The 22,276-nt window shown below is 40.1% G+C and overlaps 1 protein-coding gene across 1 annotated transcript in view; it reads right to left on the bottom strand.

Moving 5' to 3' along the window:
* Positions 1 to 781: 781 nt before the first annotated feature.
* Positions 782 to 22,276, bottom strand: part of LOC139381080 (mitogen-activated protein kinase kinase 6) — a 49,378-nt gene continuing 27,883 nt past the window's right edge. The window contains exons 2-12 of the mRNA XM_071124321.1: positions 15,655 to 15,718; positions 11,898 to 11,946; positions 10,779 to 10,892; positions 10,396 to 10,515; positions 8,308 to 8,424; positions 7,051 to 7,102; positions 6,053 to 6,180; positions 5,097 to 5,174; positions 3,630 to 3,769; positions 2,247 to 2,292; positions 782 to 1,932 (exon numbers count right to left, since the gene is read on the bottom strand). Of these exons, the coding sequence (XP_070980422.1) occupies positions 1,855 to 1,932; positions 2,247 to 2,292; positions 3,630 to 3,769; positions 5,097 to 5,174; positions 6,053 to 6,180; positions 7,051 to 7,102; positions 8,308 to 8,424; positions 10,396 to 10,515; positions 10,779 to 10,892; positions 11,898 to 11,946; positions 15,655 to 15,718 (986 nt within the window). The 3' untranslated portion in view covers positions 782 to 1,854. The remainder of the gene's footprint in view (positions 1,933 to 2,246; positions 2,293 to 3,629; positions 3,770 to 5,096; positions 5,175 to 6,052; positions 6,181 to 7,050; positions 7,103 to 8,307; positions 8,425 to 10,395; positions 10,516 to 10,778; positions 10,893 to 11,897; positions 11,947 to 15,654; positions 15,719 to 22,276) is intronic.

The raw sequence follows: 22,276 nt of genomic DNA, 5'->3' as shown, positions 1-22,276 counted from the left end.
TTAAAATGTTCTGTCAAATTGGTTGTTGATCATTGCTAGACAACCATTTTCAAGTCTTGCCATAAAATGTTCAAGTAGATTTCAGTCAAAACTGTAACTCAGCCACTCAGGAACATTCACTGTCTTCTTAGTAAGCAACTCCAGTGTAGATTTGGCTTTGTGTTTTAGGTCATTGTCGTGCTGAAAGCAGTGGAGGCTGCTGACTGACCTTACAGATAATTGTATGTGTGGGGTACAGAGATGAGTCATTAAAAAATGTTAAAAGCTACTATTGCACACAGAATGAGTAAAAACTCAATTAAGCACATTTTTACTCCTGAATTTATGCAGGCTTGCCATAACAAAGGTGTTGAAAACTTACCTCAAGACATTTTAGTTTTTAATTTGTATTAATTTGTACAAATTTGGGAAAACACAATTCGGTGGACCATTCTTGACACACGGGAAACTGCTGCGCTTGATAAACCCAGCAGCATTGTAGTTGACACAAACCGGTGCGCCCCCGGGCACCTACTACCATAACCCGTTCAAAGCCACTTAACTTTTGTCTTGCCCATTCACCCTATGACAATCCATGTTTCAAATGTCTCATCTACACTGATTGAAGTGGATTTAACAAGTGGCATCAATAAGGGATTATAGCTTTCACCTGGTTATTCTATGTAATGGAAAGAACAGTTGTCCTTAATGTATAGTCAGTGTATAAGGCTTGCGTTATGAGTAACTGTTTCAGTACAGCATTACCTGTCAAGTGCGACACACAATAAATATACACACAGTAAAATAAGAAAGTTCTCTATTGTTAATGTAGAGTTTTCAAAGGGAAAAAAACAACAGCTAATAAATAAGCGCACTGGAATATACTGTATCTCATCAGTATAAATAAAAGCTATATATCTTTCAAATAATAACTGTATAACTTATCTCCAGTTCTATTCGAGTTGAACAGAAGAATATTCAGGAAGTGACTAGGAAGGATTAGATGCACCCCTCCCACAACAATGACATCGCCCACATATATCTCACAACACATGCATGGAAGGCTTCCACCCACCCACCCAAACACACAGCCCACAACATTAGAGAGCAGTTGAGAGCAAATTGCAGTAACATACTTAGAAGAACCCATTGCAGTTCTGACTGAGGCCTCCAGCCTGTCTAGCGGTCTACAGCTCAACCATTGGACAGTCATAGAATTTGAATCTCTCTGTTTATCTAAGGGGACTGAAACCCACTCATTATATAGTAGATATGTTCTGTACATGTGCAGTCTATTAGTAAACCAATGCAACTTTCTTTGAGTATAATACAAACATTTAGATTATACATATGTATATTTATCACTTTTAGTTGTTTTTAAAACTCTGTTTTATGTTTTCACACCAGGTTTAAAAATATATTAGAGATTGACCAATAGCACAGGGCATAATCCACACGTTCCTAAATTCACTAACATCCAAATCACTGTTTGAGCAGTGGGTCTAGTAAAGTAACAAGGGTGGGACAAAATTAGAGTCGGCGGGAGTCGCATTTCATACAGTTAAATTAATCCAGATTACACATGGCCCGGCCCTCCAATCCTCAAAACAACAGTAAATTACACGTTGCCCCACTGCCTATATCTAATATGTGAGGGCCTTGAGGCCTTAAGGCTAACTCCTCATTCCTCCAACATGGTTGGGCATCATTCATCTCCTCGGAGTTCCTCTACTGTCCATTTGTATCTGTGCCAGAGGGAGGGGTCGGGAACTGGGGAGGCGTTGTGGAGTCCCGCAGGTAACAGGGTTTGCGATTGGTGCTTTTTTTTAAAGGCCCGCCTCCCCCTGTGGCAATTGGTCAGAGCGTTGTCTTAGATCAGTCCCCGAGGATGACCTTGACAAAGCAAGCCACGTCAGTCTCTTTGGATTCGTGGGAGATGAAAAAAGGATGTTGCTGGGATGAAGAGAAGAAAAGATAAATTGTCTCATTTATTTTCTTAAGTGATTCATGTAAAATCAAATAAAGTATAAAAATAATATACTCAACAAAAGTTTGATATATAATCAATAGCATTGATTGGATATAAATTAAGTGGGGAGATTATTTCAAAACAAATTATTACTGGACCAAGTCTGCCATCAAGTGGTCAACTGTTAGTAATGGAAGAGGACATTCTCACATTCACTTTGTATTGAACATTTCTTAGAGTTGAAAATAAAGTGTGTAACTAAAAAATAAGACATCTCCAAAGTTCAAAACACACTCACCATGAGTTCTGGGTAGTTTGGCCGCTCTTTGGAATTTTTCTTTAAGCTGGGAATGAAAAGGGCAATGAGAGAAAGGATTACAACTGCAATGTCTATGATTCATATAGAGATACTGTTAGATGACTCATATCTGGTAATGTGTCTCCCACTCCACTCTACTCCAGATTGAATCAGCTGCAAGCGGACATGGACCTGTCAACGGAGTAAAAACCCAAAGATTGGTAAATTCATAAACTTCTAGTAATCATAGTCAAATTACTGATCGGGGGGGTTGATTTTGTTAATCATTCTCACACAGATTTCATATTCAAAACTGCAAACATTTATAGCAGTATGGCAAAATGAGTAGAATTGCAGGAAATTAGCTGTAAAACTGAAACAAATTATCATTGCCCCATGGCACGATGAGTAGAAACATATGAAATTAGTTATAAAAATCCAAAATCTTCTTTGCCCCTTGGCAAAAAGTGTAGAATTGCAGCAAACTTGCTTTAAAATGGCAACATTTTCTCTACGCCCCATGTCTAAATGCAGGAACTTAACTTTAAAGCTTACATTTTTTTCTCTCCGCTGTCAAGAGGGAGGCTGCTAAAATCTTTTGATCGCAAGGTGGGGGCTCCCAAAGGGCTAGTGCCGGCCCCTCATGATTAGTTCAGATTGTGTGGCCACCACCCAGAACAAAGTTGCTCATCCCTGCTGTAGGTAATACGTTCCCATTTCGGACAGCCATAAAACTGAAAAACTAGGGCCTACATTGAACAACACAACAGACCAAGATGACCATTAGCAAGGTTTTATGGTGGGAAAAATGTCATTCATCTTCTGTACTGTAGGCATACATGTAAAACAAATGTAAAACCTTTTAGGGTTGTGTGAAGGGAAAAACGGCATGAGTAGATATTAAATAATTGGTGTGGAGGCCTAACAGTGCGCGGTAGACATAACAGGCTGGTGAGAATGCACATTTAGACACATTCCACAGAGGGTAGCCTAGTCTCTGGAACCCAGGCACATGCATCACATTCTGTCCTGGTCATAAAGTACTTGTGGCTATTACAACAACAACTGGAAAAATTGTCAAGAGAAATTCACTTGTGAGTCTCAATCCAGCAAGCGCTCAAGTAGGACTCATACAATAGCCAAAGACCTTGAGTGGAATTAGACGAGGCAAAGTACAGAAAGAAAATACTGACATAACTGACATTGACAACACTTTTGTAGGGCCTAAATTATGTACAGGTAAGCCTGGTCCCAGATCTGCTTCTGATGTCTTGCCAAATCCAATGGTCGCTGTCATGACAAACATAACAACGACCATAGACTTGGAAAGACAGCCCAAACAGATCTGGGACCAGGCTAGCTTTACAGGAGAGGAGAACGTACCACAGGGATGTGAAGTCAACAAACTCAGGGGAGAACTGGTCAGCAGGAAGCTGGGGGGATGGTTCCTCCACCACCTGCTTCAGCTGCTGGAAAGGGGTGCCCCACGAGTCATAGGGAAAACGCAAGATGGCAAGCTCAATCTGAAGAGGATATTACAGGGAATGAGATGACAGGGCACAGGATATCACAGGGCACTGCTAGAGAGCAGGCTATTAATGGGTTGCATGTTTCGTCACAATATTATTTTGAACGTTTGTTTTATACTGATGAGCAACTGAGCATTCTACTCAATGCATCGTCAATGAGCGCTGATGAGCATTTCATCAAAAGTGCATTACAGTGGCTTGGAAATACAATGCCATTCAAATCATTTGTGGTAAAACCTTTTGATGTCGCCAGATTGACTTTCGATGCAGTATAACGGTAGCTAGTTAGCTAAGATCGAGAGGTCACCTGATTTAAGATAGCTAACGTTAGCATTGCTAGCTATTTTTGAGGAACTTTGCTGGCTAATGACAATATTGCCGTATGTCGAAAGTAAATTTGACAACATGATAATGCTGGCAAAGTTGTTTCCTACTAAACATTTGACTACTTTAGCAATATAATCGTATTTCCAGGCACTGTAATGTAATTTACACTAAACAGTTGTTAGCCTCCGCCCAGAATGACTGGGATTATCACGACTTTGGGGCACCAGTATTGCGTCACCGGTAGAGGGTGGCTTTAGAACATTCAAAACAATGGCATGACGCGACCTAGTAATGGAGGTGCAATGCAGGAATGCAGCATTGTATTGTTGTACATAAAATGCACTAAGCTAAAGATTCTGTCGTTAAACGCCAGAAATTGGGTGATTTGTGACATTAGACCCCTCAAATTCAACTCTGGACCTTGAATACAGTTCCACTGTGTTTTTTCATTGTTCTCCTCTAATCGGCACCAGTTTAGACCTTGGACACCAGGCGGGTGCAATTAATTATCAGGTAGAAGAGAAAACCAGCAGTCTCCGGAGGTTAGGAGTTGAATACCCCTGCCCTAGACAGTTACATTTCTGAAAACTACCATTGGCAGCTGGAGGATCATCACGTTCTTTTGACACCAAACTATTGGGTGTGATAGAATTTAGGATGTGCAAATGAGAGAGAGGAATATGTAACAGCTCTCCTGGAGCAGAGCAGTAGAGGGTCATCATGTCTCACTGAAAGACAAAAGCTTTTCTTGAACATGAAAAACATGTTCTATTAGCACAATAATTATTTTAAATTCAATATAACTTTTTTTTCTCCACTTTTGACTATTACTAGCAATGTACAAAATGTCACCCAGGAAAACTAAAATAAAACATTTAATCTGTGGTTTCTGTAGCATTAATAAATATAAAATAGGCCTACTAGTGTAATAATAACTTTTTTTATCATTATAAATGAATAATCTGCATAAGTAAAAATTTGAATAGAGACTCACCATAGTGATTCCTAAACTCCAAATGTCAGACTTGACGTTGTAGCCTTTCTGATTAATCTCTGGGTTGATCCTCTCTGGCTGGGGGACAGAACAGAACCGCACACACACACACACACACACGAGACCCGGATAATATCACTTTAGTATTGCAAACTAACATTAGTTGTCCTAGACGACCCAAACTCCCCCCATCATCTGTACCTCAAACACACACAACCCATTCTGTTCTCGGAGTGCTACCAGGCCTTAAATTGCTCAGCCAATCAAAGGCTCTGTGGACACACAGCAGTTAAAAGCTAACCGTGGTTATTAAAGGGCATGGCTAATGACATAACATAGAGACCTGTAGCACTGAAACATTCAGGCAGCAAGCAGTCAGCTCAGTCAAACTTGTACAATAATTCATTAACATCATGTATCATATCTCTGTTCTGTAAACAGTTATTCACTGAGCCAGCATTTGGACTCCCGAGTGACGCATTGGTCTAAGGCACTGCATCTCAGTGCTTGAGGCATCACTAGACACCCTGGATCGATTCCTGGCTGTATCACAACCGTCCATGATTGAGAGTCCCATAGGGTGGTGCACAATTGGCCCAGCGTCGTCCGAGTTTGACCGTCTAGGCCGTCATTGTAAATATTAATAATAAATAACTGACTTGCCTAGTTAAATAAAGGTTAAATGTATAAAAAACATTTTTTTTAAAAGTAACATTGTATGAATTGGAATTTGTAATAGGTCATGTGAATTGTAGGAAATGTAATTATTTTCATACTATTTTTGCAGGACATAACATAATTGGATGACGTACACAGCTGTCCAACAGTTTTGGGGACCCGCTTTGGCTCATGAGCATCTTTAAGCCTAAATCTTTATAGTTTGATTTTACTGAGTAGACATATATTTTGTATATCTTTTAAAACCCCTATACCTCTCCTACCACCCACCCACTTACCGCCATGTAGGGCTTGCAGCCGGCGTCTATGGTCTTGGCCACGGAGTCCACCAGGTAACCACTGATCCCAAAGTCACACATCTTCACCTGGCCCTGTGTGTTGATCAATACATTTGATGGCTTCACATCTGAGGGAGAGAGAGGGGAGAAAAAGAGGAGATGGATTGATATAGAGGAGAGAGAGAGAGAGAGAGGAGGAAAGAGATATGGAAGAGACAGAGGAGTGTGACGGAAGTGAAAGAGAAACAGGGTCATCACTGATTTAATCTGCCGAGTCAGTTAGCCACAGTGACAGAACTGGGAAGCAGATAACAGTCTCAAACACACAGCCCTCAAAACACATTTGCAGCAGGACTGTGGTTGCTGGCTAGGCACAGTTTTCACTTTATTTTAGTAACCTGCAATCATCTTAAATTACTACATGCAATGTTAATACAGAAACAGATGCATGGAACACAGGTTTTAGACACAAGAAATAGAGTCTTTGACCTTTGGTGAGACATGGTTTTAAAGAATGGACACTAGTCCAACTGTTTTAAGGTGTACCCCATAGATATGCATAATACAGGTAACTGCCAAAATAAAGGAAACACCAACATCGTGTCTTATTAGGGCATTGGGTCACCACAAGCCGCCTGAACAACTTCAATGCACCTTGGCATAGATTCTGCAAGTGTCTGAAACTCTATTGGAGGGATGCGACACCATTTCTCCACGAGAAGTTCCATCATTTAGTGTTTTGATGATGGTGGAAAACATTTTCAAGCGCCGCTCCAGAATCTCCCATATGTGTTCAATTGGGTTGAGATCTGGGGACTGAGACACATATACACATACCCTTTAAACGTGACCCTAAGCATGATGGGATGTTAATTGCTTAATTAACTCAGGAACCACAACATACTGTGTATCCATCATTTACTCAAGTCTTTCCTTTATTTCTGGCAGTAACATATACATATTTTAATATAAAACGTTTTATTTAACTCTGATGTTACCTCGGTGGATCACTGACAGGTTACTGTGCAGATGTTCCAGAGCCTTCACTACCTGTAACCAGGGAGATTAGAACATAAGAACAGAACACCAGCAGAAAGAGGAGATTGGGGAATCCATATGGTTGCATCTATTATTTATTCATTCTTATTATATTAAGCACCTAGCATGAATTAACACATTTAGTCAACTACATGTATACCCACGTACAGTAATAGGCTATTCCTCTTTGTCTAGAGACTGACTGATCTGACAACAATACGTTCATAATATACTGTATATTCCTACACATAACCAACCCATGTATTATTTATCTTGGTCTCTAGGCTGACTGATAACTTTAGTCCTACTCATATGAATTAACCTCTACGGGACTGGTGTCCCTAAACTGGGACAGTTGTTGCTCAATATGCAATAATGTGACATTGTAAAAAACTGCCAACTTTCAGGGACATAGACATGTCTTATATGGGCATAAAGCTTAAATTCTTGTTAATCTAACTGCAGTATCCAATTTACAGTAGCTATTACAGCAAAAAAAATATTGTTTGAGGATAGAACACAACAAAACACTTCTCACGGAAAATGGTTTGATACATTCAACTCTGAAGGTAAATAATGTACTTAAATTCAGTAATCTTGCTCTGATTTGTCATCCTGAGGGTCCCAGAGATAAAATGTAGCATAGTTTTGTATATTCAAATGTAGGAACTGGGTTCTACAGTTTGACCCCACTGTTGTCTCTGGCTCCACACCCACCCCGAGCAACCATCTAGATGTGTGAAGGTTAGTGTGTATTCTGTAGGGATACTAATGATCCATCATGTATGACATTCCTGGGAGTGTGTAATCTTCAATTGTTTATTACCATAGGATTTTTGTATGTTCTCTATAGTTATGTATCGTTGAACATTCATAAATTCACCGAATTTATATTGAAACAAAATATTGTGTAGGGATGTAATTCTTCACTGGATCAGTCTGAAACTTTGCACACACTGCTGCCATCTTGTGGACAACATCTAAATTACACAGAATCCTCTCTCAATGTATGGCCTCTCTTGCATTTCAAATATGGAACATAAAGAAGACGCATGCTTTTACCAAATAATCCCAAATCATCACCTACACTCTATGCCCTATGCATTTGTGGAGATCTGAGAGGATTTGATTGGTATAAGCAATATGGTAAAACTTCTACCAGTATGATTGTACATGGGCCCAATCCAAATGGTCCCCTGCGCCCTAGTCCTACTCACCGAGACAGCCATCTTTCCCAGTATGTCCTCGGGGATGGTCATGCCTTTATCTATCACCTGCTTGTAGAATTTATCCAGAGAAGTGTCCATCAGCTCCATACAGATCCACACATCACCCTGATTACATAACAAGGGGCAATCTTTCATATAGTGGAGGATACAGTATGATGTACAGATGGAGAGATGGAGGGAGTCGAAAGGGGGAGATTGATAGAGGGGTAGAGAGATTGGCGATAGAGAGAAAAAGAAATGGAAAGAGGGGAAGACAGAAAGATTGAGAAAGCGGTTGAGGGAGGGATTGGAAAAACACAACAGAGTCCGACCACATTCCTGACACACGGTTCAACTAACAGGAAAGAGCTTTTTCCAATGTGCTCTGCTGTGGAGGGATATCCTGTGGAACGCTCTTCTCTTCAGGAGGAAGGCAACTACATCCAGAAAAATCTGGAATTCTTATTTGTTTATGTTGACTACAACATAAAAAGCTATGCCCTCCCATATCTCTATGGTACCGGTCTGAATGGCAGCACATCATTGTACTCTGTCATTGTATAAATCAAGGCTGTAATGGCAGTGTAGGAAGCCTTATGTTCCATATAGTTAGGAAGAGGACTAAGATAGTAACTCGGTACCTGCCTCTATGCACATACAGATGGGGCCAAATATATTGGCACCGATGCACGATTCACTGTTTCTCCTAAAATAAGTTTAAATTAAACAACAACTGGCCACAAAGTCAAAAATGTTCTGGACAATTGTAATTTATCCTACTTGTGCTAAGTTGCAGGTGCCTACACACTAACAAAAAATGCTTCTATATAGTGACAAAACCATAGCAGATCCCTTTTTGGTGCTATATACAGTGACTTCAGAAAGCATTTACACGCCTTTACTTTTTCTATATTTTTCTGTGTTACAGCCTGAATTTAAAATGTATTAAATTGAGTTTGTCACTGATATACACACACATGGAATTGTGTTTGTAGAAAATGTTAGAAAAATGAAAAGCTGAAATGTCTTGAGTCGATAAGTATGCAACCCCTTTGTTATGGCAAGCCTAAATAAGTTCAGGAGTAAAAATGTGCTTAACAAACCGCATAATAAGTTGCATGGACTCAATCCGTGTTCAATAATAGTGGTAAACAGGATTTTTGAATTATTACCCCATCTCTGTACCCCACACATGCAATAATCTGTAAGGTCCCTCAATCGAGCAGTGAATTTCAAGCAGAGATTCAACTTCAAAGACCGGCAAGGTTTTTCAATGCGTCACACAAAGAGCACGGATTGGTAGATGTGTAAAAAATATAAAAATCAGATGTTGAATATCCCTTTGAGCATGTTGAAGTTATTAATTAGGCTTTGGATGGTGTATCAATATACTCAGTTACTACAAAGATATAGGTTTCCTTCATCACTCAGTTGCCGGAGAGGAAGGAAACTGCTCAGGGATTTCACCATGATGCCAATGGTGATTTTAAAACATTTGAGTTTAATGGTTGTGATATGAAAAAACTGAGGACGGATCAACAACATTGTAGTTATTCCACAATATTAACCTAAATTACAGATTCAATTTTTTTGTAGCCTCAAAATACTCTAAATGAGCCTCATTTGAATTATAACTCAAAGATTAAACAACACTTTTCTGAATTGCAAAGAACCATTAAAGAGTTCAAAGGGTTATTTTAGTCATTATTGCAACACATAGAACAATCCCCCTTACCATAGAACCCTTGAGGAATCCTCATTTTATGTGTTTACAGGATAAAAATAGCCTGTTTTTAAAAAGAGAAAAACAGAACATTCTGATTGATTGCACTCCGTTTGAAATTGCAAGGGTGCCAATTTACTTAACAGCATATCTACAAGGCTCTGTCCTCTATCTTTGTAATGACATTGTAGGGAGCCTATGTTCCTTATAGGAATAAACTAGGTCAGTAGGAGAACCCCATAGAGTAACTTTTGCAATTGTAAAAACGTATGGCAACAAAATAAACAAATAGGCTGTTTATTGTAAAGTGTATTTGGGTTTAAGAAAAACACCCTATAATGTCTAAGTATTATTGTAATAAAGTAGCTAGTTACCTCTCTGAAGAGTGCGCCGTAGAAGGTGACTGTGTAGAAGCAGTCTACTGTCCTCATTGAGATGTCCAGGTCCATCAGCAGTCTCTTCTGTTCCTGGGTGTTCACTGTGGCACGGATCCTCTAGGGTGGGAGCGAAAGGACATCAAAAATCAATCAAGTCTATCCATCCATCCATCCAACAAACTTATTACATCAACAGCTGTCACTATGGCTGCGTTAACAAAGGCAGCCCAATTCTGATCTTTTGCCCAATTATTGGCAAAATAACTGACCTGATTGGTCAAAATACCAGAATTAGGCTGCTATAAGTGCTTTTGCTATATAGTAACCTGACCTAGATCTCCTGAAAGTGAACATCAATTACATCATCAAATCTCACATACCTTCACTGCCATGATCAAGCCACTGGGCATGTGCCTCATCTTGTCCACCACACCATACGCCCCTCTTCCCAGCTCGTCGATCTGCTCCAGGTCATCGGCCTTCACCACAAAGTTCTGCACAGGACAGAGAGGGGAGAGAGCCATGTCAGGCTGGATTAAAACACGGTGATGTAATGAGAGAGAGCAAGACTGGGTAAAATCTCCCTTCCTTCCCTTACTTCTCCCATACTTGAAGTAATCATTGAATACAAAAAGAGGGATAAAAATATTAAGTCACAAGAGGTCATTGGGGTTTTTGGTACCCAATCCTCATCTTGTGCAAACAAACAGAAACAGAGAGCGACAAACACGAAAAGAAAGACTAAATCCTAATCTACCAACATACGGGGTCATTTTAAGTGGGAGTATCTCTTATTCTCTTTATTTGAGAGTGCTGCTTTGCTCTGAGCTACGTCTTTGTTTAAACATCTACTCCAACCAGTTTTTTATCAACATGGAAAGCTTTGAACATTGAAACACTAAATACTGTATATAGTCTCTTCTAAGGGGTTGATGGGTTGAGTCCAAAGACACCACAAATGCCCCTTTTCATCTGAAAGAAAAGTTTACGTAAATCATGGGACCATTTGTTTTCTTACACTTTATACAAGAACCAAAAAAATAAATTGCTGCCCTGACTTTGACTTCAGGCTATATTGTAAGACAAAAAAACCTTGCATCTTTGCCAATGGAAAATTCCACTTATTTGATGAGTTTAAAATAAATATTTTTACTGCCCGTCAGGCAGTAAAGCACATTCCAGTCTGCCTACAATCAGAAGTGTTCAATCTGGGTCATAATGTTTGTTAGGCCGTTCTTTACGGCTCACAGACCCTTAATTGAGCCAAGCTTTCAGCTTTCTGCATCCAGACCACAGACAGAGGACCTAACTCAACCTAAAGTATACAGAGGTTTGAACAACTATACACAGATGTAAAAACATATGTTTATGTAAGTTCTTCAGTTTTATATAAAGGTTTTGTCAAAGGAACATGTGTGGGAAAGAACAGTGGTAGACGGAAGGTACGAATGTGAGAGACAGTAAGAGATAGCATACTGATCATTAACTAGATGAGGTACCTTCTCTCCGATGGTCACACAAGCTTTCGAATCCAAATCTCTTGGGGGTCTGTAAGGTAGACAGTTGTTAGGATTAACTGTTTTTTTTATGTACATCATGTTCTGTATTCATCAGGGTTGGGGTACATTTGGAATTTCTGAATATATTTATATGAATTTAATTCAGACAATGAATTGGCCACACCCCACAAGATGCAGAAAATTTGAATTGAAGTAAAATTTAAATAATTTAAACCAATTCAACTGAGAGGTGAACCATGAAAGTCTCATTCACTTGACAAATAGTTTATCGAAAGGATATGCCACTTAATGCAAAAAATACACATACCATTTCAAATATTAATTTGATTGTAATTCAGATGTCACTGTATTTTTCTTCTTTGTCAAGAGATGTTAGATTGTTCCCTTGTATACTGCAGTGTTCGATCTAATGCATTCTGGGATTTTTTCATCTTCTGATATTTAAAAACGTTAAGGGAATTATTCATTATTATGGACAACCCAAAACATGATCCTGGAATGTTTCCAGACCTCAAATTTTAAATTGTTTAAATTGAGTTTAAAAAATGAAACGTTTCAACCTTATGCTGCATGGCATTGCTGACCATATGTCAAAATAAACATTCATTTGGTGGCGTGTAGAATAAATAAGGCATTTGGATTTCATTGAAATAAATTCTACTTTCTTTAAAACAAATTCCAATGATATTCTAATTCAACCATTTAATTGAAATTAGAGCAATTTTCAACTCAATTCAGAATGGACCCCATACCCTGGTATGCATTAATTCATTATGATTTACACATTTCATCTGAATAACTGCATGTAGCCTAAATGTTAATATAACTGAGCATTAGTCCAGAGTTATCTTCTCTTTGACAGTGAAAATGTGTTCCATCAACAATATTCACTGGGGCATTGCGCCAAATATAACAGTATGTGAACGCATCCAAAAGGTCATCTCTAACTAGCCTCCTCTATCCTCATTAGTCATGGGAGGAAACAGTCGCCAGTGACATCTTTAGGATCATTAAGTTGATTTAGCAGCATTGTATCCTGTAATATTAATGTGAAACATACTTAAATTTTAAAAAATCGGTTGCATTCTGCTGTCATATCATACTGTGCTATGATTGGTTAACACCAACCAGGTCGTGAGGTTATTGCAGTTCATCATGGCCGGAGACACGAACATACAAGCGTAAAGTGGTTATTTATGGTTCAACTTGCCACTGCAAAAATGTGTATTTAATGTTTATGTATTTCACTTGGTAGGTTCAAGTCAGACGTCAATAAGGTGTAATGTCATTGGCTGCGCTTACAGATATTATTTCCAGACCGATAATTCTGTGCAGGCAGTAGGTCATGTTCTGAAGTGCTGTGTTCTGTTTGCATATTTACGATGTTTACGAGTTCAACACGTGCATAATATACAGTTTGACGTATTCCAGCCATGCATTTTGACATGATTGCTGTATGAGCGATTAGCTAGCATGCTCTGAAGTCATGGTGGTAGTATTTAGCTCATGATTCATACATGGTGGTTTCTTCTTGCTGCAGATCCATGCTACAGCAACCGTCTTGGTGCATGTCAGATCCATGTTACTGCAGCAGATCCATGTTACTGCAGCAATCTTGGTGCATGTCAGATCCATGTCACTGAAGCAATCTTGGTGCATGTCAGATCCAAGTTCAAACCCCCGAGCTGACAAGGTACAAATCTGTCGTTCTGTCTCTGAACAGGTAGTTAACCCACTGTTCCTAGGCCGTCAATGAAAATAAGAATATGTTCTTAACTGACTTGCCTAGTTAAATAAAGGTAAAAAAATAAATAAATCCATGTTACTGCAGCCATCTTGGTGCATGTCAGATCCATGCTACAGCGGCCATCTTGGTGCATGTCAGATTCATGCTACAGCAGCCATCTTGGTGCATGTCACATCTTATGTGCCCTTTCAGGTATTTATACAGTGTTTTTTTATAGTTACACTCCTGGTCAAAAGTTTTAGAACACCTTTTGGTTATATTTTTTGTAGAATAGTGAACACATCAAAACTATGAAATAACAAATAGCTTGCCTGCATATCATGTAGTAACCAAGAACGTGTTAAATCAAAATATATTTTACATTCGAGAATCTTCAAATAACCACCCTTTGCCTTGATGACAGATTTGCACAATCTTGGCATTCTCTCAACCAGCTTCAACTGGAATGCTTTTCCAACAGTCTTGAAGGAGTTCCCTTAAAAAAAAAAAAAAGATAGCCCAAACCAGATGGGATGGTGTATCGCTGCAGAATGCTGTGGTAGCCATGTTGGTTAAGTGTGCCTTGAATTGTAAATAAAATCAGTGTCACCAGCAAAGCACCCCCACACCATATTACCACCATGCTTTACGGTGGGAAAGACACATGCAGAGGTAATTCGTTCACAGACACGGCGGTTGGAACCAAAAATCTCCAATTTGAACTCCAGACCAAAGGACAAATTTCGGTTTTCATGGTCCAAGCAAATCTCTTCTTACTGGTGTCCTTTAGTAGTGGTTTCTTTGCAGCATTTCAACCCTGAAGGCCTGGTTCACACAGTCTCCTCTGAACAGTTGATGTTGAGATGTGTTTGTTACTTGAACTCTGTGAATCGTTTATTTAGGCTGCAATTTCTGACACTGGTAACTCTTATGAACTTATCCTATGCAGCAGAGGTAACTCTGGGCCTTCCATTCCTGTGGTGGTCCTCATGAGAGAGAGCGCTTGGTTTTTGCGACTGCACTTGAAGAAACATTAAAAGTTCTTAAAATGTTCCGGATTAACTGACCTTCATGTCTTAAAGTAATGGACTGTTTCAGTTTTCTTATTTGAGCTGTTCTTGCCATAATATGGACTTGGTCTTTTACCAAAGAGGGCTCTCTTCTGTATACCCCCCTACCTTGTTACAACACAACTGATTTGCAAGAAAATTCCATAAATTAACTTTTAAAAAGGCACACCTGTTAATTGAAATGCATTCCAGGTGACTACCTCATGAAGCTGGTTGAGAGAATGCCAAGAGTGTGCAAAGCTGTCATTAAGGCAAAGGGTGGCTATTTGAAGAATCTCAAATATAAAACATATTTACTACATGATTCCATGTGTTATTTCATAGTTTTTATGTCTTCACATTCTACAATGTAGAAAATAGTAAAAATAAAGAATAACCCTTCAATAATTAGGTGTTCTAAAACTTTTGACCGGTAGAGTATATTAATGATTTTTCCCCAGTCTGATAATTCTGTGCAGGCGATCTATGCTACAGCAGTCATCTTGGTGCATGTCACACATCTTGTGCTCATTCTATGTCAGAGCAACTGGGACCAATACATGACCTTTTAGGTATTACACAACGCAAAAGAGAATACAATCACATCTGTTACACCAGAGTTAAGTTAATAAAGTATAGCTACATTTTATAAAGATCCTGTCGTCCTGCATTTGATTATTTTGTACAAAGTGTGAAAAACAAGACATTCATATTATCATGTATCATAAAAAACAGGGGAACACGTTATATTAATATATTAAGTTGCTCTTGTACCTTTGTACTCAAGTAACATTGTAATTACACTAGTAACGACATGGTAATACAATTTTGGTACTAATAGGCTACTTTAGTAACCACATTTTAATTGCATAGTGAGTGTTTTTTTGTAATTACACAAGGGGAATAACAGTGTTGGAATACACAGAGTTGTCATAAAGCAGATAAAGACTGAAAGTCTTACGCGGCAGCAGCATGAGGCTGCTCAAACACGTCCTTGGAGAGCGAGAGCACCGGCTTCCTCTTACCTGGAGGGAGACAGAAAAGACAGCAATAAACAACTTGTAGAACAATACAATTATACACACCTGAAGACAGCAAATCACATTCAACAAAGTTAGAACAGCAGTTTGGATGACCACAATCAATTGTAAACTAGAGTTTCTAAAAATGTTCCTTTTAGTCATCTCAGATGTCCCATCTTTGTGTATTTTCCCTTCCAGAGCCCAAGCCCAACACGCGACAGCCAGTCAGACACTTACGGTTGGATGCAGTGAGTGACTCCAGATCCTAATTGAACACAACAAGCCCTGTGACAGCGAGAGGAGATATGTCTGCAGTGGTGGAGCCAGGTGGGTTAGACTGCGAGCAGCGAGAGGAGAGGAGATATGTCTGCAGTGGTGGAGCCAGGTGGGTTAGACTGCGAGCAGCGAGAGGAGAGGAGATATGTCTGCAGTGGTGAAGCCAGGTGGGTTAGAGCTCTTGCCATCTGGAGGTACTGCACTGAGCGGGCAGAGGGTTTAAATGGCACAACGCCACAGTAACACTCCTGATGGTGTGACTGGGGCATGAGTGACAGTTGCCATCGCCGACAAAGTGTGTGTATGTGTGAGCGTGCACGCGAGCATCTGGTTCACACCTCCCCTGACTGGATGAGGAAGCTAGTGCTTCCACACACAGACCTGGGTTTAACTACCATTTGAAATAATTGCATGTCATTTAGCTTGCCTGTTGCAACAGAACCAATATTAAAAGTCCCAAAATTGGAAACCCCGCCCACCTGGCAGTCCAGGCAGACTAAAGCAAACGCTGAAAATATTTGAACGATTTCAAATGATATTTAAATCCAGGTCTGCTCACACAGCAGGGCTGGGCCACACATCCACGTCACACACTGTAAACAGGTGATGCCACCACCTGGCTTTGAGCGCAGTGATTTGACTTGCACCAGGAGGCATAGTTTTCAAACGTGAGAACATTTAAAAGTAACTGAAGACAAGTACTTGGGAGAATCCCACAGCGGTATTTTGCATTGTCAGGTAAACCCACCTGACAATGCAAAGTCTGTGCTATGATGTTGTAGGCTAATGCTCACTGTTAACAGTGCCTACTCAGTCAATGAACTCACGGGACTAGCATTTTTTTGGTTGAAAAAGTTTCACTCAAGTATTGTGAGGAAAACGATCATACAATCCACGATACCATCCATACTAACTGAAACCTCACAAATATAAATAAAACACCCACACACAGGGTGTCCTGGTTTGTTGAAAACACAGCCCAGGGTGTGCCACCCCCACCACCTCTCTGTGCTGCCTCTCACTGCATACCTCATGGCTTCCACTTTCCAAAGCAGCTTTGTTGCACCAAAATGTCACTTTGGGTCCCTCCCACACGCATTTACACAGACAACAATAGTAGCCTAAATGAAAACCGACACTATAGTCTTCTAATAAGTCTACATTTGAACCAACAGTTTTTGTTCTATCTGCAGGTTTCAGATTGTCAAAATATTCCCTGCTCTATTCAACACCTGGCATGTGTGTTCAGTGAAACTTGGGTGGCTGAGGTTCGAACAGAGAGCCTTCCTATAACATACCCTGCCAGCCTGAAATGTTCTGAACATTGCAGATAGAAATAGAATGAATCTGACAATCATATCTGTTCTACACGATACATTTCTAACAGTATGTTATGCAACGTTACACATCCTTTGGACAAGCTGCTGGCAACTCTCACTGCTCTCTGTGCCAAAACAATGAATTTGTGAGTGGTTATTATGGCTAAGTACCAGGCACCAGCTTCCCCAAGCTTTCTCAACGACTATGCATGCCAGGCTGGTAAAGTATACTTCTGGCATTCTCTCTTTGGTCCTCTGCCTCCTCACTACCTCAAAAAATGCATTTTCATAACCCAAACTTCGGCCAAAAATAATATCTGGTTAGTGGTTTTGGTTGAGCACCGGCACCAACTTTACCAGGCTTTCACAATGATTGTGCATGGCATGCCATGCTGCTAGGTGATTCAGCAAAACTCCACAGAAATAAGCCTCAGCCTCACAGTCTCAGGCTCAATGGGATAGGACAAGACGTGGCACGCTCTGATCCATCGAGAAGAGCTTTCAAAGCTTTCATCTCAAGTCCAGAGGCCAAACATGCAAATCATCACAACGTAGCCAGACACCGCTCCCTGCTGAATGCACGCCGATTTAATATGGGCTTGCTTTACATTCATTCACAGATTTGCATGCATGGGAGATACATACATGTGCGCAAACGGAAGTAACTCGTAACGATACAAAAAGACAGTGCATGCACTGACATACATGCCAAAGAATTACATGAGTAGAGAAACATTTGAATATAGCTCAATCAGGCACGCATAGTCAAGATGTCGCTAAGTGATTGGAGCAGACCTAGTGTACTTCCCAAATGGCACCCTATTCCCTATATAGTGCACTATGGACCCTGGTCAAAAGTAGTCCACTACAGGTGCCATTTGGGACGCAGACCTATGGCAGGCCTGTTTAAACATTAGGATTCTATCAGATCTCTCCAGAGTGGAAAATCACAACAAATGGAACATGCAGTTGAGCTAGAACAAATGTCCAGTGATCGTTACTCAGAACAAAAGAGAGAAAGGTATAGGATCAATAGATTATATAATTTACAGTGTACAGGGAAAGAATAAGCTAATATGCTGCATTGTCTGTCCTGAGCTAATCAAATATGGTTAGTTTCAAAAACAAGCCTTCAAAAAAAGCTCTTCCTAAGACTACAATTCTGCTCATATATTTTCACATCTGTGAGAATTTTGGCATAATAACCACTCGCCTGCTAATTAAGTTATGTTATACTCAGACATGATACAAACAGTTTTAGAAACTTCAGAGTGTTTTCTATCCAAATCTACTAATAATATCATATCATATCTTAGCATATGTGGGAACTCTTTCAAGACTGTTGGAAAAGCATTCCAGGTGACAACCTCATGAAGCTGTTTGACAGAATGCCAAGAGTGTGCAAAGCTGTCAAGGCAAAGAAAGGGTGGCTACTTTGAATAATCTAAAACATATATTTTTTTGTTTAACACTTTGATTACATGATTACATTTGTGTTATTTCATAGTTTTGATATCTTCACTATTATTCTACAATGTAGAACATAGTACAAATAAAGAAAAACCCTTGAATAAGTAGGTGTCCAAACTTTTGACTGGTACTCTGTTAATGAATAATTTCATCCAAACTTGGTTCTATTTTAGACGCTTGAGTTACTGCAAGTCCAGCCTCTCCCATATCCTCATTGGTTTTAGGAGAATGTACCCACGCCACTCCAGTTGGTTGCAGTAATGCACCTTAGTTGATTGCCAACGCCATATAAAAACCACAGAAGACAACTAGGAGAGATTACTGACACTAACAAGGTTTCCCCTTTTATCTGTGGATAAATTCTGAGTAGAGAACACACGATTGTGTGACTCAAAATGGGTCAATATACTACAAAGATACAGCAAAAAGAAAAAAAAGGTAAAACAACAACTTAATGTTTATATTCAATGACAAATTAGCTAGTAACAGCAAGCTAGCTAAATGTCCATTAATGTTTCATGTGTTTCGACCTGTCCCCAAATGAATATAGTTGGTTCAGAGTAATTTTTTTATTTAAACTTGCATGTTCTGATCGCATCTGGTGTGGATAGACAAAATCAGCATGCACACAATAGCGCACACACGTGCATGCCCGGTGTAGTCAGCATGTAGTTAAAAGCAGTAGTACTGAAGCCAAATAAATGGCGAAGAAAACAGCCAGTGACCTCTGCCAGAGCGATCTTTGCTGAAACCAAGGCTGCCAGAGGCAGTGCTTCGAGCACTGTGAATTTAGAGCAAAATCTTTGTGCAGCCAGACAGGCCCATGCCTCACACTGCAGATAATAAACCCAGAGTGGCATTCATAGCAGGCAGAACCAATCAGCCCGCTTATTCTTCCTCTTCCAAACCCACACGGCCCGGAATCCCAACAATCTCAAGAGGTCCTCAATTAAATTCCAGAGACCCAGAGGAAGATATGAATAAGACATCGGCATGAGGGATGGACGGAGGGAAATAGAAACGGGAGGGGGGGCAGGCCAGAGCAGAGACCGACAGAGAGAGCGGGATGAAAATAACATATCTTGAGCCTGCGGCTGTTACGCCCCTACTGGCCACCCAGGCAGTCTGAGAGATACCCTACACTTCCAAAGTGTTGGTCCCATGTTTCATGAGCTGAAATAAAAGATCCCAGAAATGTTCCATACGCACAAAAAGCTAATTTCTCAAAAATGTTTTGTTTAGAACAACAGTTTAGAACAATCCACCTGACAGGTGTGGCATATCAAGAAGCTGATTAAACAGCTTGGCCCCTAAAATGTACGGTTTTGTAACACAATGCCACAGATGTCTCAAGTTCAGGGATAACTGTTCCTGCATACTACTGTGTAAACTCACCTCGGTCTCTAGAGCAAATACAAGTCATGTCTACTTATTTTCTATATTGACAGACTAATCTACCGTTTAATTAAAACATGTTTACTTGGCAACAAATTAAAGTTTAAATGATAAACCAACTACCTGCATCATTTGTTTTAGCAGTAAGACTGAAGCTAGTTTATTGAAATACATTTCATGAATATCACAATGAATTGATCAACCAGTTGAAGTCAACACTTTAATGGTTTGATGCAGCTGAAATCATTTAGTAATTTGTCAGTACAGTCATAAAAAATAAATAATACAATTACATATATACACACACAACAGCTAGCAATATCTATACCGCAACGCAGTTGTGAGCATACTAGGCATTCTACACTGAACAAAAATATAAGATGTTAAGCGTTAGTCCCATGTTTTTTGTGCAGAAAGAAATGAGCCCAGAAATGTGCCATACGCACAAAAAAGCATATTTCTCTAAAATGTTGTGCACAAATTTGTTTACATCCCTGTTAGTAAGCATTTCTCCTTTGCCAAGATAATCAATCCACCTGACAAGTGTGGCATATCAATAAGCTTATTTAACAGCATGATCATTACACAGGTGCAGCTTGTGCTGGGGACAATAAATGTCCACTGTAAAATGTGCAGTTTTGTCACAACACAATACCACCGGTGTCTCAAGTTTTGGGGGAGCGTGCAATTGGCATGCCGACTGCAGGAATGTCCACCAGAGCTGTTGCCAGAGAATTGAATATTAATTTCTCAACCATATAAGCTGCCTCCAACATCGTTTTATAGAATTTGGCAGTGCGTCCAACCGGCAGGGCCCAATTTATTTATTTCAATTTCCTGATACGAATTGTAACTAAGTCATTTTTGAATTTATATTTTTGTTCAGTATATATCCTTTGGGTTACAGCTGTCATGCTGTGAAGCTCCACTGGGAACCATTTCGTCACCACAGGGCTTCTTAGACGGTTGAGGTTTACCTAACGATACTCTCGGCGGTGTTGTCTGTGCATAAGTGTATCAGCTTCAGGTCACTGCAGTGCACAGTCCTGCTTAAGTAGTGGTTAACTTCACCACGATGACTACAACATAAGATCACTGTTCAACTATGGGGGGACCGACCAATACATGTGATCTTCATGTCGTATTTAGTACACCTGTTTTTAGCCCTTATCACGTTTAAAACAAGATGGCATAGCAGTCAGACATCCTTTGTCCTTGTCTTGTCGTGTCCTGTGTATATATAGTTACATTTTTTCATATATTTTATTTTCTAAAAACTCAACTTCAAAACTCTCCTGCAACCCGCCTCACCAATTTAAAATAAAAATACAAGTATTATTCACCTCAAATCTGAAATCCACAATAGAAGCTAGCCAGTTTACTGACTAACATTAGTATTCAGCTAACCACGGTTGGTGGTCATCAGCTATCCTTTAGCTCGAAAAGCTATCGCCAGTTTTGTACAACGCGACTCAGACCAGAGCATACCGGACCTATTTTCTCTCCATATCCCCAGATTTCTACCACAAGCTCTGGACATTTACACCTGGATCTTGCAGCTAGCTAGCTGCTATCAGAGTGACTATTGGCTTACGTCGGTCCCGGAGCAAACATCAATTATTCCGGAGCTAGCCAGCTGAAGAGTTCCATCAGCCACTCCTGGGCTACAATCACCTATCTGGACCCGTTTTACTGCCGATGCGGAGCCCCACCGGGCCTTCACGACTGGACTACCGACGTTATCTACCCGAGGGAGTTATCCAACTGGCCCCTCCGTTGCGACGTTACCTGAACGCCCATCTGTGGCCCGCTAATCGTTAGCTGTCTTATCGGCTGCTATCTGAATAGGTCTATCGGACAATTTTATTGGATCACTATAACTATTTTGCCAATTGGATTGGTCCCCCTCTACCAGACGGAACCCCACTAATATACCGAAGGAAACGCACGAGGTGGCTAAAAACAGACCTCCATCCTCTGCCAGCTTGCTACCGATGGCCCGGCTAGCTGTCTGAATCACAGTAACCCCAACCAACCTCACTACTCACTGGACCCTTATGATCACTCGGCTATGCATGCCTCTCCTTAATGTCAATATGTC

This window comes from Oncorhynchus clarkii, chromosome 23, assembly GCF_045791955.1.
Source record: "Oncorhynchus clarkii lewisi isolate Uvic-CL-2024 chromosome 23, UVic_Ocla_1.0, whole genome shotgun sequence".
Lineage (NCBI taxonomy): Eukaryota > Metazoa > Chordata > Actinopteri > Salmoniformes > Salmonidae > Oncorhynchus > Oncorhynchus clarkii.
Note: the sequence above shows the minus strand (reverse complement) of the source record. Positions and strands in the feature narration are given on the sequence as shown.